Source organism: Momordica charantia (assembly GCF_013281855.1).
Source record: "Momordica charantia cultivar OHB3-1 chromosome 1 unlocalized genomic scaffold, Mcharantia_2.0 BLBB01000001.1, whole genome shotgun sequence".
Lineage (NCBI taxonomy): Eukaryota > Viridiplantae > Streptophyta > Magnoliopsida > Cucurbitales > Cucurbitaceae > Momordica > Momordica charantia.
In genome coordinates this window covers 19,760,443-19,778,450 of record NW_028275157.1, presented here as the reverse complement: position 1 = coordinate 19,778,450, position 18,008 = coordinate 19,760,443, and the positions used below count along the sequence as shown (strand labels likewise).

At 33.1% G+C, this 18,008-nt stretch overlaps 3 protein-coding genes and 2 non-coding genes across 8 annotated transcripts; 4 read left to right on the top strand and 1 right to left on the bottom strand.

Moving 5' to 3' along the window:
• The first annotated feature begins 3,698 nt into the window (after positions 1 to 3,698).
• On the top strand, positions 3,699 to 3,770 carry TRNAW-CCA (transfer RNA tryptophan (anticodon CCA)). Its single transcript has one exon. It is a non-coding gene; the product is annotated as a tRNA-Trp (tRNA).
• A 75-nt stretch (positions 3,771 to 3,845) lies between these two features.
• On the top strand, positions 3,846 to 3,917 carry TRNAW-CCA (transfer RNA tryptophan (anticodon CCA)). Its single transcript has one exon. It is a non-coding gene; the product is annotated as a tRNA-Trp (tRNA).
• A 78-nt stretch (positions 3,918 to 3,995) lies between these two features.
• On the top strand, positions 3,996 to 5,978 carry EMB2453 (Tetratricopeptide repeat (TPR)-like superfamily protein). Its single transcript, XM_022277505.2, has 2 exons — positions 3,996 to 4,422; positions 4,620 to 5,978. Exons 1-2 carry the CDS (start codon positions 4,078 to 4,080, stop codon positions 5,709 to 5,711), a joined length of 1,437 nt encoding a protein of 478 aa, XP_022133197.1. The 5' UTR covers positions 3,996 to 4,077; the 3' UTR covers positions 5,712 to 5,978.
• Positions 5,979 to 6,085: 107 nt separating this feature from the next.
• LOC111005854 (translation initiation factor) lies at positions 6,086 to 9,329 on the bottom strand. The gene is made up of 7 exons (XM_022277506.2): positions 9,152 to 9,329; positions 8,838 to 9,028; positions 8,348 to 8,686; positions 8,197 to 8,243; positions 7,891 to 7,953; positions 6,488 to 6,620; positions 6,086 to 6,319 (listed from the first exon to the last, which is right to left on the bottom strand). Exons 2-7 carry the CDS (start codon positions 8,950 to 8,952, stop codon positions 6,303 to 6,305), a joined length of 714 nt encoding a protein of 237 aa, XP_022133198.1. The 5' UTR covers positions 8,953 to 9,028; positions 9,152 to 9,329; the 3' UTR covers positions 6,086 to 6,302.
• A 4,300-nt stretch (positions 9,330 to 13,629) lies between these two features.
• Positions 13,630 to 17,612, top strand: GGT1 (gamma-glutamyl transpeptidase 1). Of its 4 annotated transcripts, none has more exons than XM_022277699.2 (8): positions 13,630 to 13,848; positions 14,046 to 14,150; positions 14,998 to 15,317; positions 15,540 to 16,055; positions 16,132 to 16,367; positions 16,548 to 16,812; positions 16,925 to 17,062; positions 17,195 to 17,612. In XM_022277699.2, exons 3-8 carry the CDS (start codon positions 15,000 to 15,002, stop codon positions 17,432 to 17,434), a joined length of 1,713 nt encoding a protein of 570 aa, XP_022133391.1. In that variant the 5' UTR covers positions 13,630 to 13,848; positions 14,046 to 14,150; positions 14,998 to 14,999; the 3' UTR covers positions 17,435 to 17,612. The 4 variants fall into 4 exon arrangements, with proteins under 4 accessions (XP_022133391.1, XP_022133393.1, XP_022133392.1 ...); XM_022277701.2 differs by lacking the exon at positions 13,630 to 13,848 and adding an exon at positions 13,931 to 13,949; XM_022277700.2 differs by lacking the exon at positions 13,630 to 13,848 and having other exon boundaries at positions 13,961 to 14,150.
• Positions 17,613 to 18,008: the final 396 nt, after the last annotated feature.

Sequence of the window (18,008 nt, the reverse complement as noted above, 5' to 3'; positions counted from 1 at the left end):
CACGCCTGACAGGCCGACTTTCGGCACGACAAGTCCAACCGCCGGTCGGATACCCTATTGGGTATCCAAACCTATAATAGAGCACTTCACTCCTACCTTAGGTATCGAATTCTAGCTCAGTCTTCATACTAAGGTTGACCTTAAACTGACTTGAGTCTGGGAGTGTTTGTTTCTCTTGTGCAAGTCCTTCCAACTTGCCAGACGACACCTAAGCTGACTTTCCAATCAGCTTACGTTGATCAGGCCGACCTTGACCGAATTTTGTTGCTCAAACAATAGGAAAGTCCTTGATTATAAAAACCTTGGTTAAAATTTTGAAATTATTTTTATTTTTTAGGGAAATAAAATATTAGTTATTAAAACTAATTTTTAAATATTGAAAAGATGATCAAACAGACTTTAAAAAAAATTAATTGATGTTTCAAAAAATTTAGGATCAAAATTTCAAATATATATATATATAACACACATACTTGACTAATATATAATTGAAGTTTTTTTAAAATGATGAATTTAAATTAGAAAAGAAAATTAGAGACAAAACTCTAAAAAAAAATCAAATAAAAAGGTCCACCATTTTTATTTGTACACGTGTCTTGGCTGCGGGGAACCAAGACTAGCATAAGTTTCTTTTTCCTTTTTTGAGTAATCCATTCTTATTAATTTGAAGTATATGATCAAGTTGGATGTTTTAATTATATGATTAACTTGATTGCTTAGATAATACCGATTAATGTGAGATATTTAATTTGGCATGCACTTCATTACAATTAATGAGTCTTATAAAAAAAAATCATTTAATTTAATTAATTAATAGGGAGGTTTAACTAATTAAGTGAATATTACTTTTTTAATAATATTTAGGTTAAAAAACACATTTGGTCCTTGTACTTTAAGTAACAATTTAGTCCCTAAATTTTATATGGTAAACGATTTAGTCCCTATACTTTCACTAAAGTAACAATTTAATCTCTAAACTTTAACTTGTAACGATTTAGTCTTTGTAGTTTAAAATTTGTAACAATTTAGTTCCTTTCATAAACAGTTTTATTAAAATTAAGTGTCAAATTTTATGATATAACAATTTAATATTTCTAGTTCTAACCTCATATTTGGTTCCTCTTTAGTTTATCTATCTATATATATATAAGAAACTTAACAAAAAAATTTCACGATAAGGACTAAATCGTTACGAACTTTAAGTTACAATGACTAAATTATTATATATTAAAGTTCAAGGACTAAAGTGTTACCAATCTGAAAGTACAGGGACTAAATCGTTACAAACTAAAGTTCAGAGACTAAATTGTTACTTTAGCCAAAAGTATAGGGATAAAAGTATTTTTTAACTAAACATTTACTAATTAATATTTATTTATAGTCAATGCTTCAATTGATCAGAAATTATTTACCTTTTTAAATGTATGAGGTTTGAATTTTCCACCTAATATTGAATTAAAAAAAACATTTCTTCATTATCATTTTTAAATAATAATAATAATAATAATAATAATATATTATTATTATTATTATTATTATTATTATTATTATTATAAGTTAAATAACTTGATGATATATGAGATGATAATGCATCTATTAGAAAGGTAGATGATACGAAAAATGACTACTCAATCAAGAGGTCAGAGATAACGTTTTTCTTCCTGGACAATTGTAAGTAGATCGAGAGGTCGTTCCGCCCCTCGACTTAAGCTATAGGCGAGCCAATAAAGGCATCATATTTTTCATACAATATATATATATTTATTTTTAGTTTTTAATTATAAATGAATTTAAAATATAAAATAATATATTTTTCTAAATTTTTCTTATAGTATTGAAAATAAAAACTAACCATAAATATAACTTTCTTAAAAATAAAAAATCAGTTCATAAATTTCTCTCTAACCATTTCAAATACAATTTCATTAAAGTTTCTTAAAAATCTCAACCACCTTAAAATTTTACAAGTTTACGGTCAGACATTCTATATTTATCTCTTTATCTAATTTTTTTTTTCACAAATAAAACTTTTCAACTTCTCTTAAAAAAATTTCCAATTAAAATTCTCCCTCCCTCTCTCAAACTCTCTCAAATCTAATTTTTTATCTTCGATTTTATATGTCTAATGGTTAGAGTATAAATCAAACTTTGTATTTGTTCAAATCAATCTAATAGCTTTAAAGTTTCAAGTCTTTTTTTTCATTTTGTTTACTTTTTTAATTTTATTTTATATTGTTGATTTATTCAATACTTTAATATATTTGTTTAAATTTGGTTACTTATAATCCCAATATACCTATTTATGTATGAATCTGGATATGAAAAGTTTAAAAAGAAAAAAAAATAGAAAAAATGAAAAATTGGTTATAAATTAGTTGATTTATAGATAGAAAAAATGTCTCATTGAAAAAATTAATTTAATTTTTCTAAAAGATAAAATTCTAGATAGTTTTCTATTATTCATTATACTAAAAATTATCAAACAGCGAAAAAAATTTGCTAGTTTAAATTTTGATAAAGCTTATGGTTTTTGTAGCAAGTTATTTGGTAGTAAATGTAATACTATTAATTCATTACGGAATGAATGAGTTAAATATTTGGAAAATCTTACAGTTTAGAAATCATGAACCTAATAATGAAACTTATTTAATACGCATGCTCTGATGGATTTACAAATTAGATTTTTTAAAAAATAAAATAATTTACAACGATATTCAAGAATTAATTAATAAAAATATATCGGAATAAAATATTAATAGGAATTACTGTTGGGTTAAAAATTCAAAATTAGTACAATAAATAATAAATAATAAATAATATGTAGTGTGGAAATTTGAACCTCCAACCTTAAAAAAATTATTAAAATTATTAATCACGGGACCAATAGGAACAAAGAAAAATGATTATTGATCAAGATTAAGAGTTTTAAATTGATGGTCTCATTTTTCATTTTTTATTTACTTCGTCGATTTCTTTAATGACCCTAAATGTCAAAGATAATTAGTAGGCTGCATACGTAAATTACGGTTATGGTGTTAATAATTCACAACTTGAAATGATCCACGTTGCTTTTGAAAAGTATGATAATTGAAGACTGCATTATAATTATTAATTGCGTGCCTAATAGAGATAAGTGGAAACTTTGGACTTCCCTCTCAAAATAATAATAATAATAATCTGTTTAATTATATTTTTTATCAATTATTTTATAGTTATGAAGATTAAATATTGTTATAATTGTAATTTTTAAAAGTTATCATTATATTAGATTTTACAAAATATAAGAGACACAAACATTAAAAAAATTAATAATAATAATAATAAAGATAGATTAAGGCTCTTTCAATCCTTTATTAGAAAAAAACACGTACAAATTCTTTTCGAGAGTAGAGGTAAGTCAAGATCGAAGTAATTTTTTCAAAGTTCTAAAAAGATAAATCAGCTCTCTCGGTAAGTCAACAATCGGTAAGATTAAGAATTTAATTCATTAGTTTGGTAATGAAAAGCAAGATAAAAAAGAAAAGAAAAATAAATAAAATTTGTAGATTAAAAGTTTAATCAACTAGATAGCACGACAAATCTCCAGTAAAACATGAAGTAATTCGAAGACAAGGACTCCCAAGTTAAACCATTTGATACTCCATGCGTGCTTAAGATTATATTAATTACTATAAAACCTGTGAATTCTTAAAACAACTGGATCCGTGGCGCAATGGTAGCGCGTCTGACTCCAGATCAGAAGGTTGCGTGTTCGATTCACGTCGGGTTCAATTTTCTGCAGTTTTCATACTTATTTTTCTATTGTTACTTATAAATACTTAAATTTTCTTTGATATCATATAATTGGATCCGTGGCGCAATGGTAGCGCGTCTGACTCCAGATCAGAAGGTTGCGTGTTCGATTCACGTTGGGTTCACTTTCCTTATTTTTGTCTAACTTTTTCATTTCGTCCTTAACTTCGCTAAATTTGCAAAATCAACCACTTCATTCGTCGGATTTTGCTATCACCTCCCCGTCGAAGGGAACCCCTAGACGCCAGAATTCCCAGTTCCCATTTCGCACCAAGATATAATAATATGCCCCTTTCATTCTCCCTTCAATTTTCTCCCTCATTTACTCACTCTTCTTCTTCTTCCACAATTTCCCCACTCTTCCGGCCATGGCTTCCACAGCCTTCGTCTCTGAGGACGGCCGTCGCCACCCAAGTGGTCTGCATTTCAACTCGACCCAAGAAGAAATCAGGGGCAAAAACTGACCGGTCGGAGGCTGAAGAGCTGGTTCGCGGCGTAATCAGAAAATTCAGCGACAAAGAACCATTGCTCAACACACTGGACAAGTATGTCCGCGTTATGAGAACAGAGCACTGCTTCCTTCTATTTGAGGAATTGGGAAGAAGGGATAAATGGCTCCAGTGCCTCGAGGTTCGCTTTCCTTCTCATAACTTCTTTAGGTAACGATGAAATTATTGACAGCAAAAATTGATTGGATTTGCAATCAAGAATGGGGATTCAAGAAAACAAAATTCTGGGTGGGGCTAAACAAGCCAAGAAATTGGAGTTGTGCTATAACATTGTGCAGAAATGTGAGAGATGTTTTAATGATGTATTTGCAATTTCAGGTCTTCAGATGGATGCAGAAACAACGGTGGTATATAGCTGATAATGGGGTGTATTCAAAACTGATATCTATAATGGGAAAGAAGGGCCAAATTCGGATGGCTATGTGGCTCTTCTCTGAGATGCGAAATAGTGGGTGTCGACCTGATACTTCTGTTTATAATGCACTTATCACAGCGCATCTTCATTCTAAGGACAAAGCCAAGGCTCTGGTTAAAGTGCTTTGGTACTTTGAGAAGATGAAGGGAATGGAGAGGTGTAAGCCAAATATTGTTACTTACAACATTCTTACAAGAGCGTTTGCTCAAGCTGGAAAAGTGGATCAAGTTAATGCCCTGTTTAAAGATCTTGATGAGAGCATTGTTTCAGCTGATATATACACATATAATGGAGTGATGGATGCATATGGGAAGAATGGGATGATCAAAGAGATGGAAGTGATGCTTTCTCGCATGAAAAGCAATCAAATCAAACCAGATATCATATCCTTTAACTTGTTGATTGATTCATATGGGAAGAAACAGCTGTTTGACAAGATGGAACAGGTGTTCAAGAGCTTATTACGCTCCAAGGAGAGGCCGACGCTGCCTACTTTCAATTCGATGATAACGAACTACGGGAAGGCACGGCTTAGAGAGAAAGCTGAAGATGTTTTTAGGAAGATGAAGGATATGGGATATGATCCAAGCTATATCACTTGTGAGAGTCTTATCATGATGTATGGTCACTGTGACTGTGTTGCTAAGGCTAGAGAAATATTTGATGGAATGGTTAATTCTGGGAAGGAGGTCAGAGTTTCAACTCTCAATGCCATGCTTGATGTTTACTGCATCAATGGTTTGCCTGTGGAAGCCAATTCACTGTTCGAGAGTGCGACTTGTATGAGGTTGTGTCCAGATTCAACAACATTCAAGCTTCTGTATAAGGCTTACACCAAAGCCGATCAGAAGGAACTTCTGGAGAAGCTCTTGAAAAACATGGACAGAGCTGGCATTATCCCAAATAAGAGATTCTTCCTCGATGCTTTGGGAACTGTTGGAACTTCACCAGAAAAACAAGCATCTGCAAGAACTAGAACAGGTTCAAGAATTTAGAAAGTAGTGTGAAAAACCATGCTGAATAGCTGGGCTTAGTTTAAGAATTTTAGTCAGTTTTCATTCTTTGGGAGCTTCTGGACTTCTATTGAACAAAGGTGCGGCAGTTCTACCAAAATCAGAGGATTGTGGAGTTGGGCAAGACAAAATTTTGTATATATGCGCATTTCTTTTCTGAACCATTTTTGCCTCAATGGCAATTTGAAACTGTGAAATCATAATCAAGAATAATAAGGAATTCCTAATGCAATGTTTCTCACAATAAAATTCTCCAAACTTGAAGTGGGATGCTTGTGGAGGCAAGAAATCAAATGAAAATGACGTTGCCTGTTAGTCGCCTTTGATCAAATATCAACATCAACCTCGACAACAAATAATCAAGCACAATAACTTAGTGGAATTATTGTGCGTTTGGTACATATGCGTTTCTTGAAGTGAAATTACACTAATTCTCAGATATACACATGTAAGAGTAGCTCTTCATAAGTAGTAGTCGAAAGGTTAGATACAATACAAGAAGGTTAATAGTGTAGAATATCAAGTGCGATGGTCATGACGATCCCATTTGAAGTCTTGACAAGGTGCAGCTAATCAACCCTCTTCTGATTCTGCACATCAATTTTATATATTAGAAACAGGTAGAGGCATGATACAGATACGTACATACATATTTATGTATCCACCAACTAATTTGGCCTATTCATTCACAACTCTTAAGTAATGCGTCAAAACACACCATCTTGTAGATATGATCCTATGTCGAAAAATTTACATACCATGTATTGCTTCCATGTTGTCTTCCTTGTAAACACCAAGGGGAGATCCATGGATGGATACAAGCATCTCACCAGGCTTCGGCAGCCTTCGGGTTTTCGGTGTCATCCCAATGGACAATCTTTGGTTGCATACCTATTAAACAATAACTAATTACTTTAGCATTTGAAGCACAATCAATAATTAAACCCGAAACAACGCTATAGATTGTGTATATGTATAACCTAAACAGTTATCTATGCTAATGAGTTTTACGAAAAACAGAAAACCATTGTAAAAAAATTCTAAAACCTAGGACATCACAACTTGGTGTAAACTTCACAATTGTTTTTCTAATTATAGCCTTGCTACTCTTTGTAGATGTTGGAAGTCTTTACGACTTCCTTCCTTGGGGTTAAGCTTTTTGTAGAATACACTAAAAAAAAAAAAAAAAACCAGTTATCCAAACATATTGCTGAATTTTTCAAAAAAGATGAGAAAATTGTTTTGAAACAATCTCCAAGAAGCCTGAGACTTTACCAAGTATAAAATTCATAATCGTTTTCTAATTATAGCCTTACTAGTCTTTGTACTTATTGGAATTCTTTTTTGTAGCTCCCTGCTTTTCCCTCCTCTTGCAGAGTTCCATTCCATCAATAAAATTGTTTCTTACTAAAATAATAGTAGTAACCGAAATGAGGTCATCATTCCCATCAATCCCTCAACAATCCAATCACACTGCAGTCATTATTTCATACGTTCTAAATTGTACTTTTAATGAGAGAGAATTAGTTATTGCCTCACAACTTAGTCCTGCAATAAATTTTTCACTTCTAGTTGATAGCTTTGATCAATAGATGATAGTGCACGTACAAACCTGGACAACCTTTACCTATTTAGCATGGTATTGGCATCCATAGTAACACTTCCACTGACGACTCATATAGAAAAGAACCAAACCCAAAAATCAAAATGAACAATTGAAAGAGAAAAAAACTATAATCTAACCTTTCATAGACTAGTATTTTCAAATAATATCCTATCATAAAACCAAGACCAGTACAAACTTCATTTCCCATTTACCAACTGGTATACAAAGCAACTGTCTTAAACAGGATTCCAAGTTATTACCAGGACAATATATCCCATCTTTGCGAAGCTCATGATTTAGCTAATAAAAGTCTAAATAGTTATTTACTGGATTAGTTTATATACACATAAGTTGGCTTAGGTACCCATAGTTATTTTAAAAAATAACATTAACAATTTATTACAAACACGCTGCCACTATTGTAATTCTGTTCCTACGCTACTATGTGCCTAAATAATTTGAGTCGACGAGGCAACCCATGTTGGAAAAAACCAATAACAGACAACTCTAAGATATTAACAAGAAAAATCTAATATAACAAGCGATAGTACGTACCCCGGGAGTTTGGAGAATGTCTGGCATGCCAAGCATCATACTATCCGAAGGCTCCTCCAAAACCTAAAAAGCAGAAATCATCCATAAATAGATCAGTCAATACCAAAGCATTCTTCTGATGAATGATAATTCAATACATGCTTTTATTTCTCGTGAAGATGAGAAGGCATTCTTCAACAGATCAAAAATACGAACAAGAGATATAGACAAACTAAAACATATTTTGGGAGCTCGTAAGATATCGTTCATTCAAATATTAGAATTTCAGTTAAAAAAAATTAAGATATCAAATGCAAAATTACTTACGAAGCTCGGAATTTGCAAGTTCTCGACATTGAAAGCATTTGTTTTCACTGCCGCCAATAGAGAAAATATGGTTAGTTTCAACAAACAAGAAAAACATATGGGGGTACTTACCAATTAGTTTTATACACCATAATGCAGAATCCGCAGATACCTGATTTACTGGAAAATTCAAAACCGTTCATAGATTGCATTCCGGCAGAGCAGTTAGGATAAGCTATGGACAAGCGATGCAGGAGAGAAGCATGTATGTCTATTCCGTCAGCAGGCTTAGTGTGTAATTCTCCCGCTGCATCCTTCCATTGCACTTCTATTTCCCCTTGTTCGCCTGTTGCTGAAATGGACAAGTTTGGAAGTTTTTCTTCGAAAAATTGCAATATAGGAGTTTGCAATTGCTCTTTGTTGAAATACGAACGAAGCAACCGCAATTCAGTAATCAAACGCTCGATTTCCACATCCCGAATGGCACGTATTGCAGCAGCATGCCGCTCAACTATACAGAAATGAAGGCAAAAGCAGCGGACCAATTACTTTAAAACCTCCGGACAATTTGCCATTGGAAGAAAAACAAAATAAAGTTTCCATCCTACAACTAAGCTCCGACTTCGGGAAAAGGATTGGAACCAATATGAATTTCAACATACCATCCTCGTTGGACACCAAAGGTGCTTGCTCCTCAGGTTTTGACTCATTCTCTGCTTCACGCACAGGAGAAGGGCTCAACTTCTTAGCTGTTTTCTTCGCCTTTCGCCTCGCCATGCTCAGCGACGACTCTTTCTTGACTTTAATGGACTACTCACGTTGCGGCATTCTGAAACGAATCAGTGCTTTACACCTGAATTTTCATAAACGGCAGCAATACAAAGACTTTCAAAACCCTAAATGTAGCGCATAGTGACATTAATTGAAGTTTTGCAGCAATAATGGACATAAATAAACACAAATTAAAGCCAATAACCTGAATTTATTTCAATTAGTTTTGGAACTTGACGAAATCTATCCACCGGATGCGGGAATAAATGAATCGGACTACGTCGGAAACTGCCGCGAATTCCCTCTCGTCCTCCGTTCCAGCTCCGGCCAAGAAGCAGTGTTGAGATTTGGAAAGGATTGGGCGGGGAAAGATATTTGTTTGAAAAATGCTGGTGACGGGATGCAAATAGCACGCGGGTTGGATTTTACAGATGGGCCCGTACTGGGCCGTCTTCCAGAAATTGATGAAATAAGCCTAAATGAAATTCAGCCCAACTAATATGGTATTTTCTTAATTTTGGAGTATTAACGTGTAGGGAACATTTTTTATTATATGAATATACACTGTATTTCTTTTTTCATATAAAAAACAGTTATTCTTTTTCTTAAAAAAAACGAAGGAATAATTATTACTCAATTGGAAGGGAAAGGACCAAACTAGAGTTGTTAAGGGCATGAGAATAATATAGAGGCGTGACCACTATGCTATTAGAAGATTTTATTACACGTTATCCTCAATGTATATATTAATTTAATATTCTTAAAATTTGATGGGGAGACGAGAGCTATTTTAGTCCAGCATCAACTTACTCATAAACCATTGTGCATGTTAAATAAATGGAAATTAATTGGTTTTTTTTTCACTTCGATATGCAGGGTGGGAATTCAAACCTCTTTATCTTTTGATCAATAATTTATGCTGTGATCAGTTGAGTTCTATCTTGACATTTGAAGTCGTTCATGGTATATATATATTGTTTTAGCATACCGACAAAGTTTATTTTATTTTCCTTGCTATATCAAATATTATATTTAAATTTTTAGAAAACTATTTTACTTCATTAATTTTGTTAATGAAAGCTTAGTCCAGACACACAATTTGTATCATTTACCTAATGAAGTAAATTTCTATATTTTCTAAAAAAAAACAAACAAAATTTCTACATAAACAGACATTTGGAACTGACTTGTGTCGGTAAAGTTCAAACTTTAAAAGATAAAAATAATTTTTTGTTCAATGGTTATAAGAAAAAAAATGTCTTCCGGTGATGGCAATAACTATTTTGTATAAAATTTAAAGATTAAAATAAAAGTAAAATGCATGCAATATTGAAACAATTAGAAACTAAAATAGAATAGGTATAAATATTAGGTATTGAAGAAGTATTTAAATTTTTTTTTGTTAAGTTAAAATTATTTTATTTTAGTTTATTAACTTTAAAGAGGTTCCATTTTAGTTATTAAACTTATAAAATATACTTTTTAATCTACGGATTTTTTAATTTATCTATTTTGGTCAATAAACTTAAAATGAAAGGAAAAAATTGCTAAAAGAAAAAGAACGCAGGAATTAGTTGAGAAGAGTATTATATTAATAAATATTAGACGAGCAAAATAACAACAAAAAAATTAAAATCGTTATCTTTTTAAGTTGAAGGATAAAAATAAAAATTTCAATAATTTTTTTATTTTCAAGAAAGAGTTTAAGAAGCAAAACAAAATAAAAACAAAATTTTGAAAAATATTTTATAAACATTTATTTTATTTCAACATAAACATAAGACACCTTTTTTTCTCTCTCTCGAAACAATAATGCATTTTTAGTTGGTCAAAGAGGTCGCAGGTCATTAATTTAAAATAATGCATTTCCTCAACACATCGTGGAAAAGGAAATGTAAAATAAAAGGTGTCAGGTCATTAATTTTTAACGGTCAAATTTGGTGGAGCCCACACCTCAACTAAAATAAAATTAAAAAAATTTCTATAGGTTATTTTCAAGCTTGGGACCATCCAGCGTGACACTGACTTTTATTATTATTTTTTCGTATAATAATTTGAGATATAGAATCCAAAGAAGGATACATGCAAATTGCTTATTGAGTTATACTCATATTTATATTTTCTATATTTTTACATTTAGTTGATTATGGCCCTATATTTTCAACTCATCTTGATCTTATATTTTCAGTTTAGTTCATATATTTTCAAAATATTCTTTTTGATTTTTATACTTTAAAAAATTATCATTTTGATCTCTATTTTTAAAATTTTTAACACAAATTTTACCCATTATAGAAACTATTTAATATAAAATCATTGTTATGTTTCAAAAAATATATTAAGTACAATGTCTTGAAATTGATAGAAAAATGTGGAAAAATGAAATCAATCACAAAAATAGTCCCTTTTTAAAATTACAAGACCCAAAATAGTATTTTAATCTACAATATTAGTTTTATTTTATTGTTATTGTTTTGAAAGAGTTTCAAGTGATACTCTATTCTTTGTCCCTTAGGGGATGACATAGTGGCACGAGCCTTCATCATTGTGGTATTACCTACCATGAGGTCCTAGGTTCAAGTCATACGCTGGTTTCAGTATTGTTCATCTCAGGCAATGAACCCTAGTTATAGAGATTCGCAAGCTACACGACATTAATTTAGAAACTATTTTCAAGAGTTTGAATTTGATTCTTGTGGTTTAATCAAACTTCACCTATAATTATCATATCAATAACCTTTTTTGCACATGTTTCTATTTAGATTACTACGTTGTTGAGTATATTAAGGTTAATGGCCCAAGTAAGAAAATAAAATAAAATAGGTGAGATCTTCAAGTGGATAAAATACAACTTAACTCAAATTAAATGGATCAAATTTGTCAAAGTGAGTTCAGCGGTAATTGACATATATCTTCAATCTAAGAAATTGTGAATTCGATTCCCAACCCCCACACGTACTAAAACAAAAAAGACCAAATTTGAACTTTTAGAACTATAAAAGACCAAATTGAAGATAAGCCCAAATCATAAAAACTATATTAAAACTTTTAAAATTAAAGGACCAAATTCAAACTCTGTCAAATTATAGAGACTATAATTTATAATTTCACCATACATACATATATTATTGAAGCATTATTAAAAGATTATTAAAAGATTGATTACTTTAGTTCAAAATTGAAACTTTGGTGGTAAATCCGTACTCAAAAGTAGAAAAGACAAATAACTTATAAATCTTTTGGGAGTCCAAAATACTAAGATAAAATAAAGTTCCAAATTTTAAAATAAAAAATACTAACTTATGAATCTTTTGGACGTTTTTTTTCTCTTTTTCTTTTTAATTTCAAAAGTTTAAATAAAGTATTGTAGACTATAGAGGATAATAATGTTGCGACATACTTAAGCCGTTCTGATGGATTATCCCGTAAGCCTTTGAGAATTCTCAACTCAAGATGTTAGAAGGTACAAAATAAGTGGTATTTTTCAGCTGTCTAATCTATTAGTTGTAGGTTGACTCCCATAATGTAATTATGGGAGGAGTTAGTAGTTGGACATTGATCCCTTGAGACCTGAAGAACATGAGATGTTGGGTCAAGTTTTGGTGAACCATGAACTTAGCTTAGCAATTAATGTATTTTCGAGCATAGCTAAGTATTAATAATAACAATAAAAAAAAAATTCATGGCCTGATTTGTCAAAAAGAAAAAAATTGTGGTCTCATAAAGGTCAGACCTTTCAACTCAAAATAAATGAATAAATAAAGCTTAAAATGCTATTTTAGTTTATATACTTTCAATTTTGATAATTTTTGTCCATGACTATTTTAATTCTTATTTGTAAAATTTTGACACAAATAACATACCCAACGGTAATTCAATAATATAAAAGGATGAATGTATTTAAAAAAATATTTATTGAATGTAATGTTAGGTTGAAATTGTGATAGAAAATAGAGACTTAAAATAAAATGAAGAGGACAAAAACGATAATTTTCATACAAACGTTACGGAAGTACAAAATTAAAATAGACAAAAGTGAAGTGTACAGTGAATAAAATAGATATAACTTTTTTTTTTCGAGAAATGAATAAAATAGAAATTTTAAGACTATACGAACTAAAATAAAAATAAAATTGAAGAAAATTGGAAGTGTGATAACCAAAATTAGTATTTTAACCATAAATAAATGAGAATTGGTGGCGCTCTTTTAAGTAATAACATTCAAATTCAATAGGCGGATTAAAGGTGCGGGACCACCCAGCCGTGGTATGACTCTCTTTCCGTCGTTTTTTTTTCTTTTTGACAGTGCTTTCCAATTTCCATAATTTATTTTTCTTTTTTGTTTTGGAAAATACTTTCCATCGTTTCACACCTTAGGAAGGTTGCCAATATTTGGAGGGGAATAATAGATTCGAAGCAGATAGAAATATTGAATTGAATATTATATATTATGCGAGATGTAAAATGATAGTCGTTGAACTTAGTTGAACGATAATTAATGGGAAAAATAGGTCCCCGATTAGAATCGTTCTTATGAAAAAAATGTGCAAAAAACTTAGATTTGAATATTTTGTATTTTAATAATCTCAGGTAATTATAGGTCAAATAACTTTTTTCGTCGCATTTTAGAAAGTTCCGAATCTTTTCCAACATCGGATGAGGGCCGAAAGATGGAAGAAGAATCGCGGCGTAGTTTTTACATTTTGGAACCTTTCTTATTCTTCTCCATCTCTCATCAATCCATTCAAGTTGATCGGACAATTCATGGCTCTTCCGCTCTGGATAACCAGAATCGTGGTTTCAGTCCTGGAAATTTCGAGCCATCGTTTCTGGTCTTCCAATGTCGTTGGGAAACCGAGCTGACACGGAGAAAATGTGGAGCGCACTCGCAGAAAGTAGAAGGTAAAGTAGACTTCAAGGAAACCGCTAAAGAAGAAATCTAGAACCAAAAACTGCTTTTATTTCATCCAGACGAAAGCGACGACCAGCTATTGTGAATCAAAGTCGTTTATTCTGATAATGATTTTTGGGTTCCTATTCTTCGCCCAATATTGATAAAACTCTTCACATTGCGATTACTTTTCCTCTTGAACTGCCAGGGAGAACAAGGCTGCTGCCGAATCAGACGGCGACGAAGAAGAGGACAACAGAAAAGGGTGGATTCGAGCTGATTCGTCTCCAAAATCCAATTAATGCCCAGTGAGGTGAGTAACGTGGGCTCTGTGCAGTATATAGTATTTAATGACAGAAACTTTGAACCTGGATCTTTCTAGTTGTCAAAAACCAGATACAATTGGGGAGACGACTAACTAAATAATTAAATAAAAAAAGATTAAATATACGGTATTGGGTTTAGGGTGGAATATAAAATTTCAATTTTCTGAAAAAGAGAGTGGTTCATCACTGTGTAGTTTCTCTTTGTCTCTCTCTCCATAGGCTTGTGATCTCTCTCTCTCTCCCTGGCATCTTATTTCTCTTGTCCTATTTATCATCCCTCTATCAGCTTTCTACCCCTCTTAGAAAATTTATTTCATTGTCATTTTTTACAAGTTAGATTCTACCACCAGCGTACTCTAGTCCAATCTTTACAAAGTTTACTACCAAACAAAAATTTAGCTTCCAAACTATACTGCCAAATAAACTTCTAAATTCAACACATACACCAAATTCCATCTCATATCTTTTTGTTGAACCTTCTATTTTTAAAAACTTGTTTTCAAATCACGAACCAACCAGGGCCTAAGAAGCTGTGTCACCCATATAGGTACCTAAATCATTTAATTTATGTGGATTCTGGCATGATTTTTAATTCCTCGCCAAATGGACCGATTAATTTATGCTGCTTCTTCTGGCACGATTTGGATTTTCAATTCATCGTCAAATGGGTTGATTAAAAAATAACCCATTTTTCTGTATGCTGTCTTTAAATAGTTTGATTGGCTGTTAATATATATGCTGAGATGTTGATGATTTACTTTAAAAAAACAATTAAAAAAAACTGATCAATAGTATCCACTGAGAAATCAATACTGGTTTGTATCTGTGGTGCAGCAATGTTGATGCGGTGGCTTATAATTGTTCTTGTTTCTACTGCGCTGTTGCCTCCCACCTTCATAGCTCGACCTGAGGTAACTGTAGCAAGCCATGGAGCAGTTGCCGCGGATGACGGCCGATGCTCCAGAATTGGGATGGAAGTTCTACGAGAAGGAGGTCATGCTGTCGATGCTTCAGTGGCTGCTGCTCTCTGCTTGGGGGTTGTGAGTCCAGCATCAAGTGGCATTGGTGGAGGAGCCTTTATGCTCATCAGGTCGGCCGATGGACACTCCCAGGCTTTGGATATGAGGGAGACTGCACCTTTTCTTGCTTCTGAGGTTCTGTAAATTTTATTCAATTTGTTTGCATTACTTAGAGTTTCCAATTCGATCTTTATACTTACATGAACATATGCTAAGTCTTATGGATGTAATTATTGACAATTGGAAACTGATGAATGATAAGTTGTTACCTGTTGGCTGTACACAACTTGATGAAATTCATTGATCCAAAATTCATCATCCAATCAGTCTCTTAAATCTCTATTCATTCGTAAACAGAATATGTATGCTGGCAATGCTGCATCAAAAGCTGCCGGAGCCCTGTCCATTGGTGTTCCAGGGGAACTTGCAGGACTTCACGAAGCTTGGAAACAACATGGAAGGCTTTCATGGGCAAGGCTTGTTCAACCAGCTGAACGTCTTGCTCGCTTGGGGTTTAAAATATCTCCATATCTTCATATGCAGATGGTTAGAACTGAACCAGGGATATTGGGAGATGAGGGCCTGAGGAACTTATTTACATCAGGTGGAAAATTGTTAAAACCAGGAGATGTTGTCCGCAACAAGAAACTGGCAAAAACTCTAAGAACCATTTCTAGATTTGGTGTCAAGGCATTCTATAATGGGTCAATCGGAATTAATTTGATAAGAGATATCAGGAAACTTGGAGGGATACTGTCAATGAAGGACTTGCAGAGCTATCAAGTTAAGCTTAGAGTTCCCATTTTAGCCCGTACGATGGGTCTCGAGCTAATCACCATGCCTCCTCCTTCAGGAGGTTCTGGAGTGATTCTTGTAAGTTCATTGTCTTGATGAGGAGTTGTGCTAAACGTTTATCTTGTTAGTAACATCATATTCTGTTCTGCCACAGATGCTTAATATTCTGGCTCAATATAAACCACCTTCAGGGCTTTCTGGTCCTCTTGGCATCCATCGAGAGATCGAAGCGTTGAAACATGTCATTGCAGTAAGGACAAACCTCGGTGATCCTAGTTTCTTCAATGTCTCCGAAGTTCTTTCCAACATGCTCTCCCCAAAATTTGCTCAACAACTAAAGAAAACCATCTATGACAACAGGACTTTTGATCCAAGCCATTATGGTGGCAGGTTGGTGCTCCTTCATAGATGGTTATATTACCTTACTTTTCCTCATTTGTGTTTCCATTCTGTTAGCATGACTATATAAAAACTTTCCTGGTTCTCCCTCTTTGTTGTTTGTTCTAAACACGACCTTATCTCCACTTCTACCTCTGAGCCTATTTGTAACATAAATTCTGTTCCTAACAGATGGAATCCAATCAATGACCATGGCACCAGTCATTTGTCCATTGTCGACGCAGAAAGAAACGCCGTCTCGATGACTACGACTGTGAACTCCTATTTTGGCGCACACATTCTCTCCCCAAGTACTGGAATAGTCTTGAACAATGAAATGGACGATTTTTCTGTCCCCGCTAACGTTTCTGCTAATAAACTCCCACCAGCACCAGCCAATTTCATCAGGCCAGGGAAAAGGCCATTATCATCCATGTCTCCTACTATTGTCCTGAAGGTACTTTTCCGTTCTAATTTCGATCCTTTACGAACAATCTCAAATTCCAAATCATTACTAGATGTAGAAGTCTCTTATGATTGAAGGTTTCTGTGAAATTACTTCACCACAGGATGGAAAACTGAAAGGTGTGGTTGGTGCAAGTGGAGGAGGCTTCATCATTGCTGGAACAGCAGAGGTTCTGTTGAATCATTTTGCAAAAGGAATGGATCCTCTCTCGTCTGTGATGGCTCCCAGAGTTTATCATCCGGTTCGTTCGTTTTATCAAGCTTTCCTTCTCTGATCTGTGTCGTTATATTCTCCTGTTAGTTCATTTTATCCAGACATTCCTACATAACAGAACGATGGAATGAAACTAAAACAATTTTGTTGAAACAAACAGCTGATACCAAACGTGGTGAACTATGAGAACTGGACAACTGTGTTAGGAGACCATTTTGAAGTTCCTGCTAAAACAAGGGCAGTCCTTGCCAAGAAGGGCCATGTCTTAGAAGGGCTTGCTGGAGGGACAATTTGCCAGTTCATTGTTCAAGATTATAGCTCATTGGGAAAAGGTGTTGGCGTGGGAAAGCTTGTGGCGGTGAGTGATCCCAGAAAGGGTGGGGTTCCTTCTGGCTTTTGAGATTCTGAATTGTTGGATGTCATTTTTTTTTCTTTTTTCCTATTACAACTTTCATTATTGTAATTACCGTTCTGAACGGTGATTTTATGGGTGTTAGTTTAATAATTTCTTCATTCTTCTCGAGAGGAAGTTGAAACTCTTTAATTTATTATAGAACTGGTAAAATCATTTTTATGCAGCTGGTTTTGGAATTCTTTAATTCAGGTTTACAGCTCTAATAGATTTAAATGATTATTGAATTAGTCACCGACATGAACCAGCTCAATTATCTACGCATTACTTATTCCTTTAATGTTGAAGGGTCGAATCTCTCTAATCTTACTACTAAAAAAAGGAATATTAGCCAAAAGTAGAGAAAGTAATATTAGCCTAGAGAGGTAAAGATTTACCTAGAACCTTTTTCAAAAAAAAAGAAAGAAAAGTTTTCATAGAAAAATTATTTTGATGATCAAGAGATCTTTTGAGTCAATACAATTTTAGTTTGGCACGTGTATTTCTCCAGAAGAAGCAAGGAAGGCACTAGAGATGACATATCACAATAAGAGGACACTGATATTTTTTCTTTTTTATTAAT

Bases quoted from the DNA above. Each gene is read 5' to 3' on its own strand.
- EMB2453 (XM_022277505.2), top strand. From the start codon at position 4,078: ATGCCCCTTTCATTCTCCCTTCAATTTTCTCCCTCATTTACTCACTCT. The intron at 4,423-4,619 runs GTTCGCTTTCCT...TTGCAATTTCAG, and splicing joins AATGGCTCCAGTGCCTCGAG to GTCTTCAGATGGATGCAGAA.
- LOC111005854 (XM_022277506.2), bottom strand. From the start codon at position 8,952: ATGGCGAGGCGAAAGGCGAAGAAAACAGCTAAGAAGTTGAGCCCTTCT. The intron at 8,244-8,347 runs GTATCTGCGGAT...TATTGGCGGCAG, and splicing joins TGAATTTTCCAGTAAATCAG to TGAAAACAAATGCTTTCAAT. The intron at 7,954-8,196 runs GTAAGTAATTTT...TCTGCTTTTTAG, and splicing joins ACTTGCAAATTCCGAGCTTC to GTTTTGGAGGAGCCTTCGGA.
- GGT1 (XM_022277699.2), top strand. From the start codon at position 15,000: ATGTTGATGCGGTGGCTTATAATTGTTCTTGTTTCTACTGCGCTGTTG. The intron at 15,318-15,539 runs GTTCTGTAAATT...ATTCGTAAACAG, and splicing joins CACCTTTTCTTGCTTCTGAG to AATATGTATGCTGGCAATGC. The intron at 17,063-17,194 runs GTTCGTTCGTTT...TGAAACAAACAG, and splicing joins CTCCCAGAGTTTATCATCCG to CTGATACCAAACGTGGTGAA.